The sequence below is a fragment of the Cyprinus carpio genome, chromosome A9 (genome assembly GCF_018340385.1).
Source record: "Cyprinus carpio isolate SPL01 chromosome A9, ASM1834038v1, whole genome shotgun sequence".
Classification (NCBI taxonomy): domain Eukaryota; kingdom Metazoa; phylum Chordata; class Actinopteri; order Cypriniformes; family Cyprinidae; genus Cyprinus; species Cyprinus carpio.
The window spans coordinates 13,048,553-13,073,354 of NC_056580.1; the positions used below are offsets into that span (position 1 = coordinate 13,048,553).

Sequence of the window (24,802 nt, forward strand, 5' to 3'; positions counted from 1 at the left end):
ACTCTTGAACAACAGACAGAAGCGTCAAAAGCATCTCGCTTCTAAAAGGACTGGACTGCTGCTGAGTGGTCCAAAGTTATGTTCTCTGATGAAAGTAACTTTTGCATTTCCTTCGGAAATCAGGGTCCCAGAGTCTGGAAAAAGAAAGGAGAGGCACACAATCCACGTTGCTTGAGGTCCAGTGTAAAGTTTCCACAGTCAGTGATGGTTTGGGGTACCATGTCATCTGCTGGTGTTGGTCCACTGTGCTGTTCTGAGCTCCAAGGTCTACGCAGCCGTATACCAGGAAGTTTTAGAGCACTTCATGCTTCCTGCTGCTGACCAACTTTATGGAGATGCAGATTTCATTTTCCAACAGGACTTGGCCCCAGCACACAGTGCCAAAGCTTCCAGTACCTGGTTTAAGGAGCATAGTATCCCTGTAAATCTACCTGGAAAATCTATGGGGTATTGTGAAGAGGAAGATGCGATATGCCAGACCCAAGAATGCAGAAGAGCTGAAGGCCACTATCAGAGCAACCTGGCCTCTCATAACACCTGAGCAGTGCCACAGACTGATTGACTCCATGCCACGCCGCATTGCTTCAGTAATTCAGGCAAAAGGAGCCCCAACTAAGTACTGAGTGCTGTACATGCTCATACTTTTCATTTTCATACTTTTCAGTTGGTCAAGATTTCTAAAAATCCTTTCTTTGTATTGGTCTTAAGTAATATTCTAATTTTCTGAGATACTGAATTTGGGATTTTCCTTAGTTGTCAGTTATATTCATCAAAATGAAAAGAAATAAACATTTGAAATATATTAGTCTGTGTGTAATGAATGAATACATATACAAGTTTCACTTTTTGAATTGAATAGTAAAATAAATACATATATAGTTTCACTTTATTATGAATTGATATATATAGTGAAATATAATCATACTTTTATATATATATGATATTCTATATATATATGACCAGCACCTGTATATATATATATATATATATATATATATATATATATATATATATATATATATATATAAAACATTTGTAACATAAATATATACTGTCAAAATGTATCAATTTGATGCATCATTAAGCTACTGTTTAAAAGTATTGTATGAATTTCTTGCACAATTTTTTTAACACTATTGTATAAAATAAATGAAGTAGAAAAATATAGAAAATGTATTAAGTCACAGTAAATGACTGAATAAAGGCTATTTTAATGGCTTTTAAAGACATATTATTTAAAGATGATGTAAACAAGAATTCTTGATTCATTATTGAGTTTTCTTTTATTCACAAAAAGGCATTACACACATAAATGATTTTAGATTTTATTCTACATTATAGCACATTTTATAAAAGACTGGAAAGGGGCACTAACTGTGGTGGTTAGGGTTGTTCACAAGGGGGAGGGCTGGCCCTATGAGAAGCACTTTGATATCGCACTGTTGATGAGAGAGAGTGTGTGCAGAGTGAGTGAGAGAGAGAGAGCGAGAGAGAAGCAGAGCGCTCTGTAAACAGGCTGTCAGAAAAGAAAGTGCAGGGACATTTTCATCCGTTACAGCCAAAGGAGAGTGTTGCGTACAACACTGAAGGATAATCACGAGAGGGAGAGAGCGTGAGCGCGAGCGAGAGAAGGTTTAATTAATTCATGCAGGAGGGAAGGGATGTTTCTGCTGCTGACGGAGCTGGTTCCAGCACTGCCTGTAGCATTTTGTTTGTGAGCCCATCCATGCTGTGAACGTGACAGCATTCAGATCAGGCAGGATTTGACGGACTCCATCACCTGAACAAGCAGAGGTAGGGTACGATTTGTCCTTCCTTCTCTCACACATATCTGTTCTCTGCTCGCTCACTAACCGATAAGTGCTGTCTGCTGAGCCAGTGACCCTTGTTTTCCTCTCACGGTGTCTCTTCTCTTATGTCAACACTGAAAGCCTGCATATCAGATACTGTCGCACCAAAACGTGCTCACTTATCCAGCTTTTTTTAATTAAGTGGTGCGTTTTGTCTTTATGTTGGTTTTCTATTGCTCACAGGAGATGATTTTGGGTGTTTCCTGTGCTTTGTAGATATCACGTGCAGGATGTTGCATGCTTAGTGCATTTGTTATGGTCTGTATTGTTATAGTTTGTCTGTCATGTCAGAGCTGAGTGCAGATAGTGTTTATATTTCACACTCACTTGAGAGACCAATGCCTTGGGATGATGGATAGATGGCTTGTTGATGGATTCTGTTGATATGGGAGAAAATACAGCTTGACCATTTGACCAGGTTAGTTTGTCATCTTCTGTGATGTCCTGGAGCGGCCCACAGTCTCTGTTGTGAGGGAATGTAATCAATTTTGATGTGTGGGATAATTCATTCTCTTCACAAACCTGTGCTGTCATGTAATAGGGAGATGTAATAAGGAGAATCTGTTAAATCTCCAATCGACTTGCTTAATTACTGCTCATCATGTAATCACCAAAGGCACAGGGTCTTCATTTCTCAACAGGATCTGTGGAGCTGGAACAGTTTGAGCTGTGTGTGTGTGTGTGTGTGTGTGTGTGTGTGTGTGTGTGTGTGTGTGAGAAAGAGAGAGAGAGCTTTTTCGCTGTAGCTGCTTGAGGACGCGATTCATGTTGTCAGTCTTCAGAGAGGGCTAAATATTTGTTGAAGCTGAATGTTTGTGTGCATGTTTGCAAGTAATTAAATATGCTCTCAATCATTAGAAAAAGACACGCTGGGTAGAAACATAACGAAAAAGAGACAAGGTCAAAAACGTCAGTCAGCCACGGAGTATCTTAATGGAGTCAACAATAAAAGAGAGCCTGAATAAACACTCACTGATCATACTGTTGTCTTTGGCTTGTCTCTCATCTTTACTATGCCGCTCTTGGGTAGATGAATATGTTTCTGTCTATTGGAGAAGCACAGTGATTTATCCTGGTGTCCTCATTGGAAGCACACATTACAAAAGCCACTCGGAGGGGCTGTGTTAGTATGAAAGTTTTCAAAACAAATAGAAAGAGAGCATGTTGTTTTATTTTAGAAATACCATATAGTGCTGTGGTGTTCAGTACCTTATTGTATTTCCTCTTTTTATTTCCACGTCATGATCAACTACTGTATTGTCATAATAGTAATAATATTATTAAATGTAACAAATATTTATTGTATATGTGAATATACAATATTATATATGTGAATATAATTATATATTTTTCTGTAGTTTTAGATATTTTTTATATTATAAGTTTCTCCTATTGTTGTAAAATAAGTAGAATTGCATATTAATTATATGTAGTATTTACTGCATAATGTAAATTGCATTAATTTCATATTCTTAAACATTATCATTGCATTAAATTTTAATTTTTTTTTTTAATTCAGAAATACTTAAATATTGCTTGAATTATGTTTATTTTAGAAATATATGTCATCTTTTTCACCTTTGGTCTGCCACTTTGTTAGCGCTCTGTTGTTGATGTTAAGTTACATTAATAGACATCCAGACCGGATTGAAGGGCAGTAGGTTTCCCTTTAGCTAGGACTCAGAGCAGGTCTTGCCTGGCTTTTCCATGTCATTGCATTGCAATTTCGAACCAAACCCTTCTGTTGCTATGACATCCAACCTCTCTGTAAATACTTCCAGGATTTTTTGAGCATGTAGGCCCCAGGAGAAGAGAGAGAGGGAAAGAGGAAAAGATTGCTCATGTTTTTTCAGCTCAGAGAGTCATTTAAGGAATGGTAAAAGGCGAAATGTATTCCCTATTCTGTGTTCTTCCACTTACTCATGTATGAATAAAAAAAAAAAAAAACTTGAATCTGCTGTAAATATATAATTGGATGTTTCATGATACCATTTTCAGAAATATATATATGTCTGCATCATTGACGTTTATTTATACTTCATTTAAACATTTATAAAGAAAAAAAGAGACTCTTTAGATTGACTTTCTGATTTGGCACAACTGCAAAGAAGCCCATATGCCTAAATAATGGGATATTTGTGTTTTAAGATTGATTTCTTTATGCATGCCTATTTAGCATTGCTCAATTTCAGCAATGCATGTCAAAGGCAACTATCCATTACATTGTTTAGGACCATTAAGGATATTATGCTAAGTCTCAGTTCAGTCAAACACTTTGCTAATGCATAAGTGGTAAATGCAGCTGTAAGTAATTACAGTTGTGAACATCATAAAGATTGCTTTGTGGTTGCTCGCACTTAGAGAGTCATCGAGTTGTGTTTGATGTGAGAAGAGAAAACTCTAAAAGGCATGTCATGTAAATGCATCAGATAGGACTAACAGCAATGGAATGAGCACCAATAGAGATGCTGGTTAAACGTTTCTGTCTGCTCTTTAGGCCCAGACATGCTACAATGATTCTGCTTCTGTGAAATCAATAGGAAAAAATTAATCTTTACCCAGACAGCAATACCTGCACAGGCCCAGAAGAAGATCCATACCTACATGTAAATGCCCTTAGTGCATCCATCAATCAGATGACATTTCTGCTAAGGTTGTATGTTCTGTGTGTTTGATTTTTGCTTGTTTCTTCTCTTTCTGATTTGTTCCACTGTTCCTTCTGTGGCCATAAATTTAAAACAGGGCTGCACCATGGATTTGTGGTGCTCTAGACGAGATCATGAAAAGGGGCCCTACTGGTGTACATAGATATTAATAGAACGACTGCAAACATTATGAATGTTTTCTTTTTAAGGATAAAATTTTTAGGTTAAAATGTATATGAATATATTATGTGAAGTGTATATTTTCAGTCCTGCAACTGGTCCAGTGTTGTTATTGTTAACTAAAACTAAAAATGGTTTTCGTTAATTGAAATATAATGAAATGAAATATAAATGTTATGTAAACCTGATAAAAACTTGACCTGGCAACTAACTGAAATAATGTAAGTTTGAAGTAAGTAAAGCTGAAGTACTAAAAACTGAAACTGAAATAAAAGATAATCAAAGCTTAAAATAAATGTCAAAATAATGAAAACGACAAAAGCACATGAAAAAATAGAAATGAAAAAAATTCATTCAAAATATCAATAAATATTATAGAAGTAAATAAATGATACTAAAATAACACTCTTTTCCCCCACCAAAATAAATATACATTTTAAGGAACTTAAAATATGTATTATATGTGTGTGTAGGATATTAAGCGTTATGGATATATAGGACGTCCCAGGGCTGATTATAAAATGGCTGTTGAGAATGTGGCATTGACTATTACAAACTTGACTGCAAAATGCATTATTGTATGTCGTTAATAAAACATGTTCCAAATTATCATAGGTTCATAATACATTTTCTGTTTTGTACTGCCTTTAGCACTCTACACACAACAACAATGACAAAAAAAGTCTCAGTGTCAAAACTCTATTCACAACTACTGTTCTCTCACACACAGTGTGTGAATATTGTAACCTATTAATATGAGTGGTGAAACAAATATGCACTGCTTAAAACAGAAAAACAAAAAAAAAATGTTTTCGTAAGCACAGATGTTATCAAGTTAACCATCTAGACTTGTTGCAATTTGTCTTTTTTTTTCACATTTTTTGGAAGCACATGACTAAGAGTTTTGTGGGCAAGACTAGTTTCTGTCAGTGAAATGGACCTATCGGGTCTCTTCCAGCCTCTTCCCTATGATTTGATAATGTCACATCTTTAGCTGCCACTCTCATCCACTTTCTCAGAGCTCTTACTGCCGGCTGCACGCCAGACCGCAGAGACTATCTGTGGAGAAGTTGAGACAAAAATATTACACCATACCTTATCATACTTCAAACTGTGACAAGCAACTGTTTGTGGGTTAGCAAAACTGTCTAATGAGTGGTGACGGTTGAACATGTCAGCGCTGCTGTTGGCTCTGACTGGACTGTGACCTCTGCAGCCCAGCTGTGCCGTTTAATTCTATAACGGCCTGTTTATGAAAGCTGGGATTTTGGTATATCTGTGCCCCTCACTAACCTCCCATTCCCAGATGTTCAGCCTACTACTTTCCACAGGTTCTTCATTCATCACGGCTGCTGTCTCGTTCTCCTGTGTATGCACTGTCTGTGTGAGCCTGTCCGCTGTCCCGCTAGAGGCGGGTGATATTACTGCCATAGCTGGACAGCAGTGCACCTCTCCCTCTCTCTTTATCCCTTTCAGAATTACTGTCCTAATTTGGTTGTGTTCTTCTACACTGTGGTTCAGGAGACTAGTGCAGTGGTCATACTCAGATGATGAATATAAAATCTTCTGACTGAATTGTAGGTAATGTTACATTCATTTTAGGATACATTTGAGACGTTCGAGCAGGATGTTACTTGGTGTTCTGTGTGCTTACATTAATAGTAATATCTGAAACATCTGCAGTACCAAGATTTAAGATTTTGTGTCAAATAATGTATTAAAGTGGTATTGAATTACACTGTGGCATATATTATTAGATATGAAATGCACACTAAGAAAATTTCTGAAGTGGGTGTAAAGGCTTTAAATTATTACATCATTTAAAACAAAAATACATATATTCCAAAAAAATAACAATCAAAAAAATCCATAAAAATATCATAAAAATGTATATATATATTCACATAAAAAAAATCCATTTTAAAATAAAAAATCACACAAAAAAAATCTATTTTAGAAAATAGCTATTTTAAAATGAAATATTTCACAATATTATTGTTTTTACTGGATTTTTGTGTATGTCTTTGAGTGTATAGAATGAATAGAGATGAAATGCTAGCATTTATTTCAATATAATTTGGTTTATAAAAGTATCTGTATATGTTAATATTAAATACATTTTTACCCACATGCATATGAGGGACACAAATGCATCTGCTTTGTAGAATGAGCCATAAAAGGACCAAATATGTTCATATGCCAAAAATAAGGTTAGGGTTTGTTTGGGTTAGTCCATAGTAGCAGTTTAATTTTAACACAATAGTCAAAGGGAGGTCTTCACCATGATGTGCAACTGTGTGTGTGTGTGTGTGTGTGTGTGTGTGTGTGTGTGTGTGTGTGTGTGTTTGTGTGTGTGTGTGTGTGTGTGTGTGTGTGTGTGAAACAAACACAGCTGCAGACGGTTTCCTATGGTACTTTACTGAATAGTGAAAACATGATTAATACGGTTATCGGAAACTGATAGGGGCAGAGTGGAAAGGGACGATGTGAGGAGGACCGAAGTTGCACAATCTGTAGCCCCATCAACAGCTCAACTGAAAATAGCTGAGGCCACTGAGATTTCTGGTTTATCTGTAAACCACTTTCAGATCTGTGAAGTTCCTTTCCACTGTGGGCAGTACAGGAGTCCATCACATCTCTGTCACACTGAAACTGTTATGTTGCGCCCACATTAAAAATTCTTAGTGCAAATCGTTCACACATCCCCCCCCCCCCCCCCCCCCACTGGTGGTGGTTGAGGAGATTCCCCCCTTCTATGTTAAGCTCTTTGAGTGAAAAAGCACTATATGAATGTAAAGAATTATTTCAAAAAGTCTGATACAAACTATTTTACTTATTATATAAAGAAACTATCAGTGTGTTACATAAAATGACTTATAATAATGAATCCGAGAAAAAATACGGAGGTACATGTAAAAGGATGGTCACATGAATTCTACATGAAAAGGAGATGCATCATAGACCGAGCTGATATAGTTTGTAGAAAAGTGGGGGAGGAAGAGAGAGAAAGATCTAATATAGATGGCTACAGAGAAAGGGATGTGAGGGAATGGTATAAATACTCCAGGGCTGGAGCACAATAGAGTGTCAGTTGGAGACAGAGAGGCAAATGGAATAAGGTACATGCATTTCTTCACTGCTAGAAAGGAGAGAGTGGAGGGAAAATAACGAGGCTCATTCTGTTTAATGGGACTGAGAGGCAATATAAGTAACTCTGAGTAAGATCTGTATTCACTGAACAAGCCTATCGTTGGATAACATGCTCTGTGTGGCAGTCTAGACCATGTTCCTGCTGCAGTCTGATCTACAGAGGTGGTTTTTTGAGCTCCCACTGGCTTCTAAGTCAGGTGGAAATTTAAGAGCACCTTCAGGGTTCAGCAGTAAGGATTCAGCGTGAGAGAGATTATAAACAGTCGATGGAACTGTCACTGCCGTGTTTTACTACGTCTTCTTCTCCACGTCAATTTTATTCTTTTATGTAATGCAAATCAAATCTTAGAATTCAATTCTTATACAATACACTACAAAATAAAATAAATTTTTAATTTGTTTTTTTGTTTTTTTCTGGAAAGAAATTAATACTTTTATACAGCAATGATGCACTCAGTTGAGTTCAGTTGCAGTAAAAAAATTAAAATGTTACAAACAAAAATTCTAATTCAAATAAATGCTGTGCTTTTACTTTCTGTTCATTAAAAAAATCTGTGAGGCAGGCCAGCTTATTCCACAATGGAGAGCAAATCATTGGAAAAACAAAGCACATTTTAATTTCAATTTTTTGGGGTTGGGGGATGTTCGGCATTAAACTTTTTAAAAAAACAAATATATATAACTTTCTAATAAAACAAAGGAAGATATTTTATTTATATTTTTTTCTAATAAAAGCTGAAAATATTAACCATAATAAACCATCAAAAAAAATAAATTTATTAAAGAATAATTAATCTAAACCATGATAACATGCTTAATTTTGGGGGCTTTTTGCATTTGTTTATACTAGGATAGTGTAGTGTAAGCAGGAATATAGGGGTGAGAGAGGGAGGAGTGGGATCAGGACGTGAACCTGACTTCCCATGAGCCACCAGCTCCTATATATGTCACAGCATCGCAGCTCTGACAAGCTTAGTAATTTATGACGTCTAAAGACAGGAGTCCATTTAGAGATCATTTTCTATGAATAGTGGAATTTCTGTTTCTCCAAACCATTGATTTACACTTTTGAAATTTATCTTATGTATGAACCTTTATGTACTTGATTATTTTAAGAACAATTCCTTGCATCTACAGTAAGTTGTTCACTTCTATCATATACTAAATCAAGTGAACAGGATGTGTTATCACCCGTAATTTGAGCATCAGGTGGGATTTTGTTGGAATGTTGAAATTTTGATAATATGCAGTATGGATTTATTATGTTCCTCATATCTTCAATCCTAAATATTGTTAGTTGCATTAGGCCCTAAATTCTAGGTCCATTAAGATGGTTTGTAGGCATAAATGGACAAATTCTATATTGGTTTCCCTCTATAAATATTGGTGCAATGCACTTCCTGTACCCTTTTTATGTTTATGCTAAGGGAATATGAGGATGTCTTGTGGCCTGGTGCATACACATAATGCACCAGTGCACACAAACTCCTCCAGATACACACACACACACAAACCCATAACCACTTTCAGTTCATCTCCTTGCTGCAAACTTTATGACGTCAGGTTGCCAGGCAACTGTCTGAGCAAACAGAATCCCTCTCCACACCGAGGGGAGGCCCAATCCTGTTGATCAGCACGTGGCTCCAGCAGCCCATTAGCACACACACAGACACTTTTGCACAATACAGCCAATAACCTCATCTCTTCATCCTTCCTTTAATGTACACATTTCCTTAACTGGCTTATTAGTGAATTCTGCCCTTGACAGTAACGTATGGTTGTATAGCTTACATTGTTAGGAGCGAAAAATACTATGAGCGATGAGGGAAACCCACACAGGAAGAAACCTGGGGGTTTTTAACCATAAAGCGGAATAGAGAAAACAGAAAGGCATTTTGCATGGTGGGAGGATCAGAAATATTTTCCATTGTGTGGCGATACTAGAATTAAATCCTCCACCACAAACCTTTCATCTCATTCGATGACAGTTATGTGTTTATAGTGTCTGTACTCTTGTTTTGTGGGTTTTTTTCACCTGTTCACCTCGACTCTGCCTCCCATTTTCCACTTTAGCACTCAGTACAGCATGTCTTATTTCATTAGGACAGAGCAGGCAGATTTAATTTTTACAGTGTTCCAGCAGCAGGAAATTACAACACCTCGATAAAGCTAATTTTTCAGCCTGTCTGTTTGAGGCAATACAAGCATATTGCGTAATACAAGCATTTTGTTTTTGTTGTTGTTGTTTTTTGGCGAAGTCCAGAGCGTCCAGAGCGTTTCTTGATACACGTTTTAAAACTTCAACTTCTTTAATCCTAACACTTTAACATCTTAAAAACTGCAATACATCAGACTTGAGAAACACAAAATGTGAGGGCAAAGACCAAAACATCCATCTAGCACGTTTACATAGAAAAGCAATGGAAGAGAAGTGCAATGGAATGCTAAACCATTGTCTGCGAATGGCCCTGCAGTGTAAGGTGCTGACATTCTAAAACTCTTAATGTGAAAAAACGCTTAATCACTGGTTGTTTTTTCACATGAAACTTTTTCAAATGCACTTTTAAGTGAAGTCTGTGAAGGTAAGAGGGATGATCACTGCATCGAATGGACCAGGGCATGTGTTGGACACACTAGTGCAGAAAAATAATTACTATTTTGTTGTATTTTATGATCATTTTAATAGCTTTTAAAAACCGATTTTTCTGTATGGTGAAAATTAAAAAGCCCTAGAACCACGATTTGTAAAGTAATCTATTTTACCCCCCACCCTACTTAATGTAGCAGAAATCTGAGCAGGATTTTTTTTAATTCACCATGAACTCTCTAGGGCTTTTTTAAAATATAATAAAATAAATACAAGCTTGGTTATTTTGATTCTGACTTGCAGATTGTGAATAACCTTTGTTAAATCGTGAACTGAAGTGTGAAACAGGTGTTATTTTAAGGGTTGGCAGAAACACAGGCCTTCTCACTAGACCACTAAGGCTCAAATCCAACCTTTTTTTGTTCACTACAATGTTGTACTAATAATTTGGCACAGATTTATCAAGTGTCTAGTATAGTTATGACAGGCTTTTATATTATTTATCCTAGATCATGTGTATTGATGTCATTTTTGGCATGCTGAAAAGAGTGTTTAATTTTGGGAATCAAAAATATTGTGTGTAATTCAGAGTTATTACGTTGGGCCGTGTCCCATAGGAATAATTCAGGTCTATTTTTGGTTCTCTGTGTGAAATGTTCCACAAGAGAAAAGCAAATTCCCTCTGAAGTCACAGATGGTAACAAAAATGACGTCCTTGATATATGGACCAATAAATCATTGTGAAGTAATATGAGTTATGGGGGAATTCAATGATGTTTCATATGGAGTCTCTTATTAATGGAAACTTAAGCTGTCTATGCTTACAGTACAAACTACTGTCAGTGTTTCCATGAGTTATCACTGACTTATTTGTCTCTCTGTTATTCCATCTGCTACCAGACAAGCTTGGATGATTCCTCAATATTGAATTGATCATTTAATTATACAAAGATAATCATCGGTAATCAAACTTAATTTAAAGCAATGTTTCAATTAAGATCCTGTTTTCTGCTGAAGTGTTTTTATCCAGGAGTGGCACATAATTTATAAACCAATCATATATAAAACAACAAAATAAATGATTTAGTTTTCTTTTCTTTTCTTTAATAATGATTAGGAAGCTTATAGAATTATTACTTGGAGGATTCTGCTTCTGTGTCTATTCTTGTTTTGATGTGCAGATATGTGAATTATGGACATCTTTTCAGAACTCTCTGTAGTGAGGTAATATGCGCATATTCATAATTATAATGGCTTTTAGATAATGTTTTAAAATGTTAAATGTATATCAGCATGTTGTGTGTAGATCAGGAATAATAACCACACTGCTCTCTCGTCTGAAAGGTCCATAATACAAATCAATTTAGAGAGTTTAGTTGCGTTGGATGATTCACTTTGAGACTTGAGAATAAGATTCCACGCAGTGCTAATCTCTACATCTCTGTGTGTGTCAATACAGCTGTAACAGCACCTACACCAAGATTTTTATCTATATCTATTCACAACTGATGGCTATACTTTGCCCTTTATTTGCGCCTTCATTTTTTTGCTGATCAGTTTTTGCTTCCTTTGCTTGCACTGTTACAGTAGTATATTTTTAGGGGTGTAACAGAACACAAAAAAATGGTTCAGTCACAGTGTTTAACTTTTCGAAGTCATTTTCGGTACAGCGGGGGAACAAACAAAAAAATTAAACTATTATTATTAAATAGTGGTTTGATGAACAAACGGTGGCGTTGTCTTGAAATAAAGTCTGTTTTTACTTCTGCAACTGGCTGAAACACATTCTTTGTACTACAGTTTCTGTTGTTAATTTAGAAAGAGATTTGAAGTTCTTCCACATGCAAAATATTGTACCTTTTTATGTAGAATTATTTCGCTCACATACTATTTGACACATATGCATGAACCACTCATTTAGTGAAGTCTTTCACTACAAATATATTTTGCTGTTGATGTCTGTGTGTCCAAACAAATGCTTACGGGATTGTGGTGCATGCATCTTGAATACAATTTAATGTTCAACCAAGAATCATTCTTTTTTCGTTGTATGACTTTTGTACAATTTGTGTACGCCACATTATACTCCTTTTCTTCGCCTTCCCTTGTGTTCAAACTCTTTTCTCTGTACAACAAACGTCACACATCACTCTTTGCTTTTTAAACCAGTGGGCATGAACTTACTCCCTGGCATGCTGTAACTGATGGCAGCCATATCAACTTCATTGATTTTTGTCTTTTCCTCTTCTCAACACGGCAGTTTTTTATGCCTTTGCTCCTCACAAAGGTTTTATGTCACTTTCTTCCCTCCCTGTGGATGTGCTGGCAAACTGCTGTTGATTTTTCTCTCTGCTTAAACTCATCGGGAGTGTCCGAACAGGGAGAGAAACAGAATTGAGAGAGAGAGAAATAGAGACAGAACAAGAGTATTCAGCAGACAGAGAGCGAGAGACATTGATTGGTATGGCATGCTGAGCACAGAAGCAGGCCAGGCCCATGTGAGTCATTTGCTGAGCGGCCCTTTGAACTCTCAGCTATATAGAGGAGCACTGCTATGCTGTTTTTAACTGAGTGTATTGGAGCAAACAAAATGTCCAAATGAAGGCAAAGACAGCATACAGCATGACTTGTACACCTTGTAAAAAAAAGAGAGAGAGAGAGAATAATTTTTTACTGTCTCCCAGGAGCAAAATAGTATTACTCAAGAGGTTGCTTTTTCTTAACTCGGGAGACTTAATGTTGTTCCCATTCGTTTTAAGATTATAAACCTGGTCTTAGATGTTTGTTTGAAAATCTCTTGAATGGAAACAAATGAGAGAATTACTGCAGATGTTATTTTTGAGATTTTCTCTGAAACTGAAAGCAGCTTTGAAATGGGGTGTGTGATGGTGCTGTAGGGGCTCTGCCAAATATTGTTGTAAGAATATGAAAAACAAAACAAAAATGCAATATTACAATATTGAAGTTTAGCTTAATTGTCCCTTTCACATTAAAATCTATGAGGTAAAATGAAAATATGAATATCAGGATTAATATAGCTAACTGAAAATAAAATAAAAACAATAAAAAAAAAAATCATTTTATTATACTGCAAGAGATCGTACAGTATATATATATATATATATATATATATATATATATATATATATATATATATATATATATATATATATATAATGACCAACACAGTCCAAAAACAATAACGCAAATTAGCACAGGGTCACAAACCAGCAGAGCCGATGAAAACCAGGTCTGTTTAATCTTTTCTAATGACACTGGTGCAAAATGGGTTAAGTCATACTTTTTTGGGGCGTTAAATAATGGTGCAAATACCAGTAAATTGACTACCACTACTAAATCTTAGTAAATCAGCTTTTGGCGTTACTAACTCTGGTTCTTCTCTCTCTATAGAGTACATCAGTTGAAAGGTCATCAGTTGCTCCTCCGTGTGCACCTGGCACCTCCCTGCCGCAGAGCTACTCCAATCCCGGCCCCTGCCGGTGGCGCAGCACGCATCACCTTCACACTGCCCTCGTCCTTGTGTTTCACAACTCCACATCGGGGACGCCGATTCACCATCTGTTACTAAGAAAAGGCGACATAATCATGCCAGATCGTACCATGTCCTTCTCATACCTCACCTGAGGACAATCAGTGTGGTTCCCCAGGCTCGCCGCGAGCACTCTGACTGGCGAGATGGGAGACTGGGTCTGTCTGAGCCCAGCCGAATTCTCCCAGCTGCAGCAGTACAGTGAATGTGAGTATCTGGGCACAAGAAGCATCTCTCCTCTGACCTCTGGCAGTTTGATTGGAATTGATTTTGGGGCTGTTAGGTGGATAAGAATGGATGAGAGGGTTTATTGGGCCATTTAGCTGGTCCTTGGCCATCCTTTTCGATAACTATACCACTCAACTTCCCGTGTTTAAGCTGATGCTTTGTTTAATATATTATGTAGGAGGATGCATACACATTCTGCAGCCAACCCGCTGGACTTTTAGGAAGCACTGCTGGGAATGTAGGCTATATTGACGTAATGCATCAATGTGCTGCCAGTGCTCTCTGCATCGGTATTGATTAACAACGTTTAATGCAGTTATTGATGCAGACCACTTTATAAGCTAAACAGTCATATGAAATTTTCAATAACATTAAAAAGTGATGGTCTTGCTTATAATCAGATTATTTATTTTGCAAGGGAAATGTGGTATGACAGATTTGAGGGAATGCAGAATGGTTGTATTGATTTGATGGGGGGAAAACTGAAATCGGATGCTAAAGCAGGATATTAATTTAGAGTATATCTATTATTATAAGGGCTTTCGGTAAATCTGACTCATATTTTGTTACAGGACTGGCTGTGCTAGCACATATGCATGTGTAATGAGGAAGACTATGCTTCATCTGGTCAATAAGGACCTGCTGTTTGCCATTCTCACTAACTACTCAGTCACATCAGCATTTATATTTTCAGTGTTTACTTTACAAAACAAATTATGTGCATGTTGTGTAATTGGCAAATAGCAAAGCAGGTGGCTGGCTTCAGGCTTGAACTCAAGTGCCAAGAAGAACATTAGAATGCAAATAATGCACTCTGTGCAAACATTGCGGCTTGTGTGTGTGTGTGTGTGTGTGTGTGTATATATATATATATATATATATATATATATATATATATATATATATATATATATATATATATATATATATATATATATATATATATATCAGCTGCACACTGCCAGAAACAGTAATGTTGGTTTGATGCTGGCAGATGCTCACAGTCAATGTAGAGATCAGTGTATAAGTGTAAGACTTCTGGTTAAAAATCAGTCAGATGCAGTATGTCAACACATATTGTAATTACTTAGGTTAAAAATTTTAATTGCTTGATGGACTTATTTTTGTTTAAACTGCAAATTTAAAAAAAATGATAATTACAGTGTTAACGAACAGTTACTAAACTTTATACTAAACCTCTTAATGCTCCTATTGTGATTATCTGCACAAGCTAATGTGTATTTCAAAGAGACCTTTGTGCCACTTTAAGAGGTTACCTGTAAAATTACCATGAAATTTCCAAATGAAGCATCTATCTGTGCTTTGTGAGGTTAATTGGCTTGTAGGAGCCTGGTAATAAATCTGAATCCTCATGAAGTCCATATAATTCCTCTTCCTTCGTTGAGGGCAACCCCTGGTATCAGATTTGATTAAAAACCCTTGAGAAACAGTGAAGACTGAATAATCAGTCAGAAGTGCTCTCACCCTGAATTCTGCCAGCATGCCATATTTAAGGTATAAAGCCTTCAAAAATAGCACATGCATGATGTGGAGTATATTCTGCGATACCGGACACATTTCCATTAAGAACTCAGTAGGTGTGAAATGAGGCATTAATCTTAAACTTAATTTCATCTCACAGATTAATTGGCAGGACTGTCTGGCACAGATTACAGTTGTACTGTAAGGTAATTAGGAGTAAAATTAGGATTTCCAGGATATCTCTATATCAAAAAAATAAATAAATAAAAAATATTGGTTTGGAGACCGTTTGTACATTCTTGCCACTAAGTAATGTGTAGGCTCAGTTAGTTGCTGAGGACTTTGTTTTGATTCCATGGTGTTAATAATCAGTGGAATACATTTTTCATCTCTGTGTAATGAGCTAATTGAAACTCCAGTCACAGCATTAGGATTCCCAAATATTAAAAAACTTAGAGAAACAGGTCTGTTCGTAAGAGGATGTGTTCACTGCCCACAGAAGCCACAAGCAGTTTGGAGTTTGGCGTCAGTCTTTAAATCAATGATAAGTCTTGTACATTTAATACTGTCAGTCAGAATGTCCCATTCCAAAGACCAGAGATGTATTACCTCTGTGTGTTTGACCTCTGACATTAATCTACATTTTGTGATTTAGGATCTGAAACTTGAACAGCTTGTAAACCTCTGATTGATAATAAAAGTGTGATGTCAGTCTTTCCGACCACAGAAATCACCAGATTGCTTTGTTCTGGGTTTTACGTGTTGAGGAAAGATTTGCTTTGCTCAGATGAAACAGTGGGTGCAGTTTGGTTTTCGGTCATGAGTGTCCTTCGGTCATGAGTGCCCCCACCTGTTTTTCCCTTAACCGCTGAGTCTCTATATATGGACTCGCCTAACACTGCTGCTTATTATTTGAATATCTGACTTAATTTTAGGTGTATTTTTTCCAATTAAACTGACAGTTTACCCCAAATGAATGTTATGTCATTTTAGACTCCCCCCTGTGTTGTTTTTTATTTAATGGAACATGGATGTTGAAAGAATCAATAAACTGTTCCTTTATAATGTCAGTTCATATAGTGACTGATCTGTCAACCTCAAAAAAGGTCAAAACTAGAGATGCATAAATTGAATTTTTCTTGGCCGATTCTGATTTCCAATTCTTTTGTAAGTGTGACCTGTTGATACCGATATTTTGCCAATTCAGACTTTCTTTCTAAGAACTATAATAATTGACAGCATATACAAACAAAAAGCTACTTTTTTTCAATGCAAACAAATGATTTACATAATAAAATAAATTATTAAACATTACAATTCCCCCAATCTGGAATAAGTTACAGATGTTCTCTTACTTAAACAACTCACAAAATAAAGTGCTCTGTGACTGGAATGAGGGAGAAATGAGTTGCTCTATATAGCAACAGATGTCATTTCTCACTATGTTTATAAATGGTAATTTTTCCCTAACCTTATTTAATGCGTCATCTTTCTCATCAAATTCTTACATTGTTTCAGTTAGAATAATAAGAAACTGTATGGCTGTTACCATTTAAACGACATCAGTATCAACAAACTCTGCAGGAAACATAGAAAAGCTGCATCTGAAGTGGCATTAGATATATTTACACAGACTGTTTAATGAAGCTGAGGTGCCATAAATGCATTTACACTGCAAAATTGCAAATGCATAAATAATTTTGTAAGATTAATGTTTTAAATAATATTTTGAACATACAAAGAAGAAATGTTGGGGAAAATGCAATGATACCTTTAAATATGAAACCAAACCACCAGTAGGTGGCAGCAAATTACTGTTTTAATGAGTGGGTCATTTAGTCATTCATTCAACCGATTTGTTCAAACGGCTGATTCGTTCAGAAACGAGGCAAGTGACCGTCTTTATGAATGGGTCACTGAATCATTGACTCAGTCGATTCGTTCAAAAACGTGAATTCATTCAGTAACAAAATGCCGCTGTGTGTTGCTGGGAGATACACAACAGTTCTTCTGTGATTGGAAATATTTTCGTTTGCGAAATTGAGCAAAAACTGTAAATATGGTGTCTAAAATGTAAGTCACTTAATTTTAACTTCTTGTTTATTAAACTACTAATGTATAAAATCAGTGTCACATTGCAATGGTGTTGATATTCGGGAAAACGTCTTGGTCGTGTAATGTTGCTCACCTATATCATATATTATAAATATAATTTTTTTCTACCGCAGTATGCATCTATAACTTTCTGTGTGTGCTTTGTTGCTCATATGTTTTGATCTCTGTCTCTCACACTGTATTATAGTATTATAATATTTTGAATTAGTTTACTATTATGTGTGCTCTTAGTTTTTTCTTTTTAAGGTTTTTTCTTTTTAAGTTTTTCATCTAATATTTATATTTTATTTCATTTCAGCTTTATTTCAGTTACAAAAACATTTTTTGTTAGTTTGTTTTAGTTAACAAAAACAACATTGGTTGTATTGAGTAAGTGCCAGTCCTGCACAAATCAAGTAAATTTAAGTCAAATGAGGATTTTGTTTATTTTCTTAAAGGCCACTAAAAAAACAGCAGACACTGAAAGCAAGGAGATTAAGCATGCTGGAATAATAAAGATTAACAGAGATAGCTAGTCAATAGGAGACGGTGATGACTGCTATCAGTACTGGGGGGAGATTAGCAACTTCTGTGAGGAAAGCACCTTGTTCTGCCCCCTGGGCGGCAGTCAGAAGACATGTGTGAGACAGCCAAGTCAAAGCTTACAAAAAATAAAAATGAAGCCTGGGGCAGCACAGGCATATTTCTCCTGTCCTATTGCTTATAATCTTTGGTGACATTTTCTGCTCAGCTATAATCTCTGCTAATAAGCCTGTTTTGTCTGATTACACCATACATCTAATGTTTCCAGTAATAGATACCAAATGCAAGACATAACTTTTTTCAAAATGTTATAAATAATGATGCATTTAGTTTATGTTTCAAGTACATTTCTGTTGTTTGTTTGGAGATAACTTTGTGTTAAGACTTTCAACTCATGCAAATATGAGTTGAAAATAAGAAATTACATTTTGTATTTATTTATTTAAATATTTTTTATGAAACACAAATGCAAGATTAACAAATGTTTTTCTGCTTGTAATGTTGCTAGATTTCAAGTGAATTTGTGAATGAAAGGGCCTCATGAAAAGGAGATGTGCTGTAGAATATGTTGGGAGGTAAAATCATTTAGCGAATATTAACAGAGTTACAGTTTGCCAGAAAAGCATTAGTTGTCTAGTCAGCAAAATCCATATTACATTTGGTGTGTCTTGGGAAAATCTAGAATGCTTTAATTTGCTAAACAGAAGATGCTAATGGAATATGCTAGTTCTAATTTCCATTATTTTTATAGAAAAATAGTATTATCATAAGTGAATGTTTATATATAAATGGATTGATAAATCTTTTCTGAGTGGAAGAAAACACACTAAAGTGTAAATTAAATCTGTTAACATACAATCACTATCATATAATCCAACATCTACAAGCTTATTTCATAAATATCAGCAATCATTTAAAAAAATAAAGTTGAAAGAACTACATTTACAGCAATTATTTAAAAAATGGTATTCTTTTATAATATTATAAATGTCTTGTGTGATTAATTTAATTCAAATTTGTGCAAAATTTCATTTCCTTAAATGAAAGAAAAACTTTTTAACAGTAGTGTATCTAAATGTTCCCATTGCAGTATATTTTGCAAAGAGTATCTACACTCACGAGTACAGCTGTATATCTGAAGTGTTTTCCTGTTTATTTATTTATTTTTTCCAGATTCCTCCAAGAAGCTTAAAGATGTCCTGGAAGAGTTTCATGGAAATGGTGTCCTCTCCAAATATAACCCTGAACAGGTATGTAATGGCAGGAGCGGATCCGTGATCTGGCCTGATTAAATGATCTGTTTAGAGGCAGTGGAGCCGCTGGCTGTGACTTGACAGAACACCAATACAACTTGACTCAGGCCGCGAGTCATTACAGGAAATGCTTAGTCATCCGCTCCCTGAAACGAAGTGGCCCGGTATCGCCTCCTGTTCAAGAAGGTCCTCACTGACATCATAAAGACCATGCATCACGTTGCCGTGACAACAAAGCCAGCGGGCAGCCACATCTATAATTTGCTTTATGGAGTGTCACCATTATATTTCCCTCCTCTCCTCTGCACTGACATAAATAAGAGGCTGCTCAGGGTTTGGCGCCACAGGTTGTTACCCAGAGCCATGGCTGAATCAATAGTGAATAAGCCCTGGTAGCAATTAATGGTGCTGACGCTGACGCCAGGTTGGCTGAGGTGTGACATTGCATGCTTCGCATTGTTCATCAGTTGAGTTGTGACCACCTTTAAATCATAAAGTCTGGAAGTATCATAAAATGAATGTGACATTCCATGAATGCCACTGTGCTGCCTACTTCTGATGACAGCCCTGTGTTTCACTCATAGATACAGCCGTGACTGACTGTTTGACTAAAGTTGGACTGTAAATATCTTTCATCGCAGCCTCCACAAGTCACAGCTATTTCAAGATTTTTATTCGTCAAATACATGATTATATAGAGAATATATAACCAGCAGTGAAATGTGAGTAAGATAAAAGCGCGTTTCCCGCGGTGGGTTATTCAAGTGGCCATTGTTCATCTCGGCGTTCTGGAGAATCTCAGATGGCCACGATGGGTTGGAGGATAAAGTGTCCTGAAACAGGTTAGTGAAGAGGTGTCCAATGTCCAAAAGTGTTCCTTTGTCGTAAGTGATCAGTGCAGACGATATGTGTGTAAAAAGAGAGAGCAAAAGAAAGTACAAAAGTAAATAAAAACACAATCTAAGTGGAGCGACCTGGACGGCATCCAAACTCAGCGGCGCTATCTTGGAATATTTTAAGTGCCTTTTCATAATGTAGTTTAATTATGGTGACTCTGTAACCTTTGTCTGTAAAAATGGGCGCCAGTGAAAGGTTAAAGAAACGATTCATTGTTTCCTGCATTATTTGATAGCGGGGCCAGCCTCTGTGTTTTTGCACGTTTGAAAGCCAGACAGGAAGTTTCTCTTACAGCCACGGCTGATTGTGCTGCTTTTCACACCAGCAAAACATATAAACACATTTGCTAATAGTGAGACAAAGAGAGTCATTTGGGTTCAGTTACTTTCACTTTCCTGTTTTTGGTGTGCATCTGCCCACCGTTTGCAGTCCCTCAAGCATAGCCTACCTTTAAATTGCATTCAAGTTCCTCTGTTTTCACCTCCATTGCGTTCTGTCCTACGTGCCTTGCCTGTTTTTGCCTTACTGGCTTTTTGCCTGTTTCCAGAGTTTCATTTCAGCAACAAGAGGGATCCAAAGGATTTAGGTTTGTTCATTCCTGCAATGGTATGATTGAAAGGGAATTCATCCACAATGCCATGAAAATTGTCTTCAGCACAGATTTTGTGGGTGCTTTTGTACCCGTGTCCGATTTGCACATTTTCTTTATTGAATCATGTGCTTAAACCCTCATGCTTAATTAATTCTGTTCAAAGGGCTTTTGGCTTTACATTTTTAATTTTGTTTTCCTTCTTATTTTATTTTCAAATTTTCTTTTCAATTATTTTTCACACTATCATTCATACTTTTAGTTTAGTTTAGGAGCAAAACAAATTATCAATACAACATTACATAGTACATTACATTTCTGTTCAAAAGTTTGGTCTCAGTAATATTTGTTTTTACTATATATTTATTTATTTATTGATAGGAGTTAATACTTTTCTTTAAGGCATATCTAATTGATCAAAAGCTAAGTTAAGACACTCATAATGTTACAAATTATTTCTATTTTTGTTTTCTATTTATTTTGACCTTGCTATTTATCAAAGAATACGGAAAAAATGTTCTCACAAATTTCCATAAAAATTATAAGCAGCAATTATGTAACATGGAGTTAAGACAAAAATTAATATGAAATACTAATAAAAGCTTTGGCCTAACATGAATAAATTATATTTTGAAATATATTCAAACAGAAAATAGTTACTTAGTGCTCTTAATCAAATAAATGCAGCCTCGGTGATCATAAAAAAAACTTAAAAACATTTTACTTTAAACATTAAAACAAAAAAAAAATCTTACCATCTCCAAACTTACTATAGTTTATTTTTGTTTTGTTTCTTTTTTCCCCAGCAATGCTAAGTTTTTTTTCAGTTAACAAGAATGTTTTCATTTCGTTTTCATCGACAGTAATATAGCTGTTCCCTTTTTAGTCCTTTATTTATTTATTTTTTTGCTGTTATTTGTTCCATTTTTTTTTACTGAGCGAAAATTACCACCTTAAAGAACTAAGTCCGGATTATGCAAATAATTCTCTTGCCACTAAACCTGCAAAACAGCATTAAGTATGATGCACATGGACTAATGCAGTACAGCATTTAAGATTGAATAATGTCTATTCATTCGGGGATATGAAAGGTAACACCATTCACTGACCCCTTACTCTCTGCACGAACAAACACTGTGTATATAACCCCTCTTTCCCTCTGCCCTCTTCATATATCTCTGACTGCCACACAGAAGCAAGATGTTCTCATCCAAGTAAGCTGTTAACTTCTGGGTTTGCATGTTCTGTGGTTCAATGTGTCTACAGACTGCATGCCCCGGCCCATTCCTGTCTGACAGGATAGTCATACTATAATGTCTACTGAAGGTCAAAGGTTGCACCCAGTGCTTTTTAATGTGAGCCATGTGTCTGTGATACTTTAAATTGTATTAACGGCCTCTTCATCATGGTGTTTTTGTAACCTCAGATGAGCATTTGTTTCTATGAGCAGCAAAAAACTGTGTTTTTACTATTCTTTAATGTGTGTCAGTGGGCTCCTGCTGTATTTTTGTCGCCATGTGTCATAATGAAATGCTTGAGCGTGTCATTCATGCCCAAAGACAGGAACATCCTCTCTCCTGAAAACATAAAGGAGCAGGAAGCTGCATATTCATGGCTTTATTTCGTCTCTCAGGCTTCCCAGTCATCTCATTTCTCATCATCTCTCCACTTGTCTCCTGCAGCCCATCGACTATGAGGGCTTCCAGCTATTCATGACGACCTATCTGGAGAATGACATCCCTGAGGAACTTTGCAAACACCTCTTCACCTCCTTCAAGAGCAAGAATGGTGGAGGCAACTCCCCTGATGCCTCTCGATCTGGAGCAGGCATGCTAGGTAAATAATCTTTTAAAATGCATTTATACTATTAATAACGGGTTGTATAATCTGGATTTCATATTTATTTGAACCGTTTTAATGGAAGAAACAGGTGTCAGTTTCTTCTGAGGTTGCTGTTTTGGGAGCTGCGGATAAGCAACTGCATTATACTGCATAACCAGTTTGCTTGTAAACCTGTTTGTAACAAACTCTCAGCCTGCATGACTCAAATAATGAACTGGCAGATGTCTGGAGAAACCTGCTCTTGTCGGGAGACCTGCTGCCCACTTTAAAGACTCTTCATGACTCTTGAGCCATTGTTCTATAAAGACAAAACTTACATGAAGGCAAGCATGATCCAAGAGTACACTTTAATGAAAAGATGCCAGTGGCTTTGGGTCTGAAGTACTACTATCAATGTTGGCCTGAGGTGATTTAGGCAAATATTAGTTGACTGAATAAATAGTTCAACAGCCAACAGTGCCATCTAGTGCCTTGATTTCTCTGGACTGGCAAATACAGTAGAATCAGTGATTTCTGTTGCTCCATTTGTCTTTAATGCAACTCAGACTGCGAATGTTAATGCTAAATGAGAAACTCATTGTGGTAGTAATAAAACTGCCATATTAAGATGTCCTGGCTGGTTGCGCTCATAAACTATCCCAGCTATCTTTTCCTCTGTCCATCTTGCTTTACTCCTATTCCACTTTACTTTGACCCCTGTGTCTGCAGAGCCCAGGTCCATTAATGCAGGCATCACTATACAGACCGAAGTGGCCTGTGCACCCATAACAGGTACCACAGCAAGTGTGGTGTGATTTGATTGGACAGAGGCTTACATCACATGACTCAAACATGTTACTTCACCTGGTGTTGTTATGTGTTGTCTTTGCAGCTCTTTTTATTTAGTTGTGTTGATGTCAAACAAAGCAACCAGTGACTGATATGATTTTCATCCATTGTGTCAAGTCAACCACTGTGCATTTGTGGTGACAATCGTGGTGTACCGTCAGCTTCTTCCTTAGTACCTTGTGCAATATTAAAAATGTCTGCCATGTGTCTTTCTACCTGTCTGGTTTCCAAAACCTCTCACAAACTGAACAGCTCAAAGCGCTGTCCAGATGTAAACAGACCAGCAACAACAAGTAATATAAAGCCAAAAACTATCAAACTCAGTGGCTCTCATTCACTAATATTTTTGTACAAGTGCTCTTATGTGCAGAATAGGTTCTCATGCTAAATGTTCACTGGGTTCATAACAGCCGTGTACATAAATATATATTTGTGACTCTGGACCACAAAACCAGTCATAAGGGTCTTTGAAATTGAGATGTATACATCATCTGAAAGCTGAATAAATAAGCTTGCCACTGATGTATGATTTGTTAGGATAGGACAGTATTTGGCCAAGATACAACTATTTGAAAAACTGGAATCTGAGGGTGCAAAAAATCTAAATATTGAGAAAATCACCTTTAAAGTTGTCTAAATGAAGTTCTTAGCAATGCATATTACTAATAAAAAATTAAGTTTTGATATATTTACGGTAGGAGATTTACAAAATATCTTTTTTTCATGGTAGGTATGAATGGGAAGAGTATTTTGAGCGCTATGAGCCGACATACACCAGAGAACTCTGCAGGGATCACTCAAGGCTCAGGGGCCACCACATCACCCTGCTCCTCCCGCTCCTCCTCACAACGCTCAGGCACAGGGGGCCACACACCCAGAGGCCGCCACAGGTCACCCGGCACGCAGCCCAATCTCCCAGCCAGCAGCAGTAGCAGCAATGCTTTGGCTCTCTCCAAAACTACCAACTCCCCACACCTCTCCCCAGGTCAGAGTCGGGACAACCTTGATCTTCACTGCCCTTTTTTACACGTGTAATCTATGACAAGGGTCTTATAAAGCAATATTGGCTGATCAGAATCATGAT

The 24,802-nt window shown here is 36.5% G+C and overlaps 1 protein-coding gene across 1 annotated transcript in view; it reads left to right on the top strand.

The window, feature by feature from the left end:
* The first annotated feature begins 1,433 nt into the window (after positions 1 to 1,433).
* Positions 1,434 to 24,802, top strand: part of LOC109095713 (diacylglycerol kinase beta-like) — an 89,988-nt gene continuing 66,619 nt past the window's right edge. Inside the window, exons 1-6 of the mRNA XM_042763090.1 lie at positions 1,434 to 1,794; positions 13,824 to 14,169; positions 19,483 to 19,559; positions 22,731 to 22,884; positions 23,599 to 23,661; positions 24,449 to 24,703. Coding sequence (XP_042619024.1) covers positions 14,109 to 14,169; positions 19,483 to 19,559; positions 22,731 to 22,884; positions 23,599 to 23,661; positions 24,449 to 24,703 — 610 coding nt within the window. The 5' untranslated portion in view covers positions 1,434 to 1,794; positions 13,824 to 14,108. The remainder of the gene's footprint in view (positions 1,795 to 13,823; positions 14,170 to 19,482; positions 19,560 to 22,730; positions 22,885 to 23,598; positions 23,662 to 24,448; positions 24,704 to 24,802) is intronic.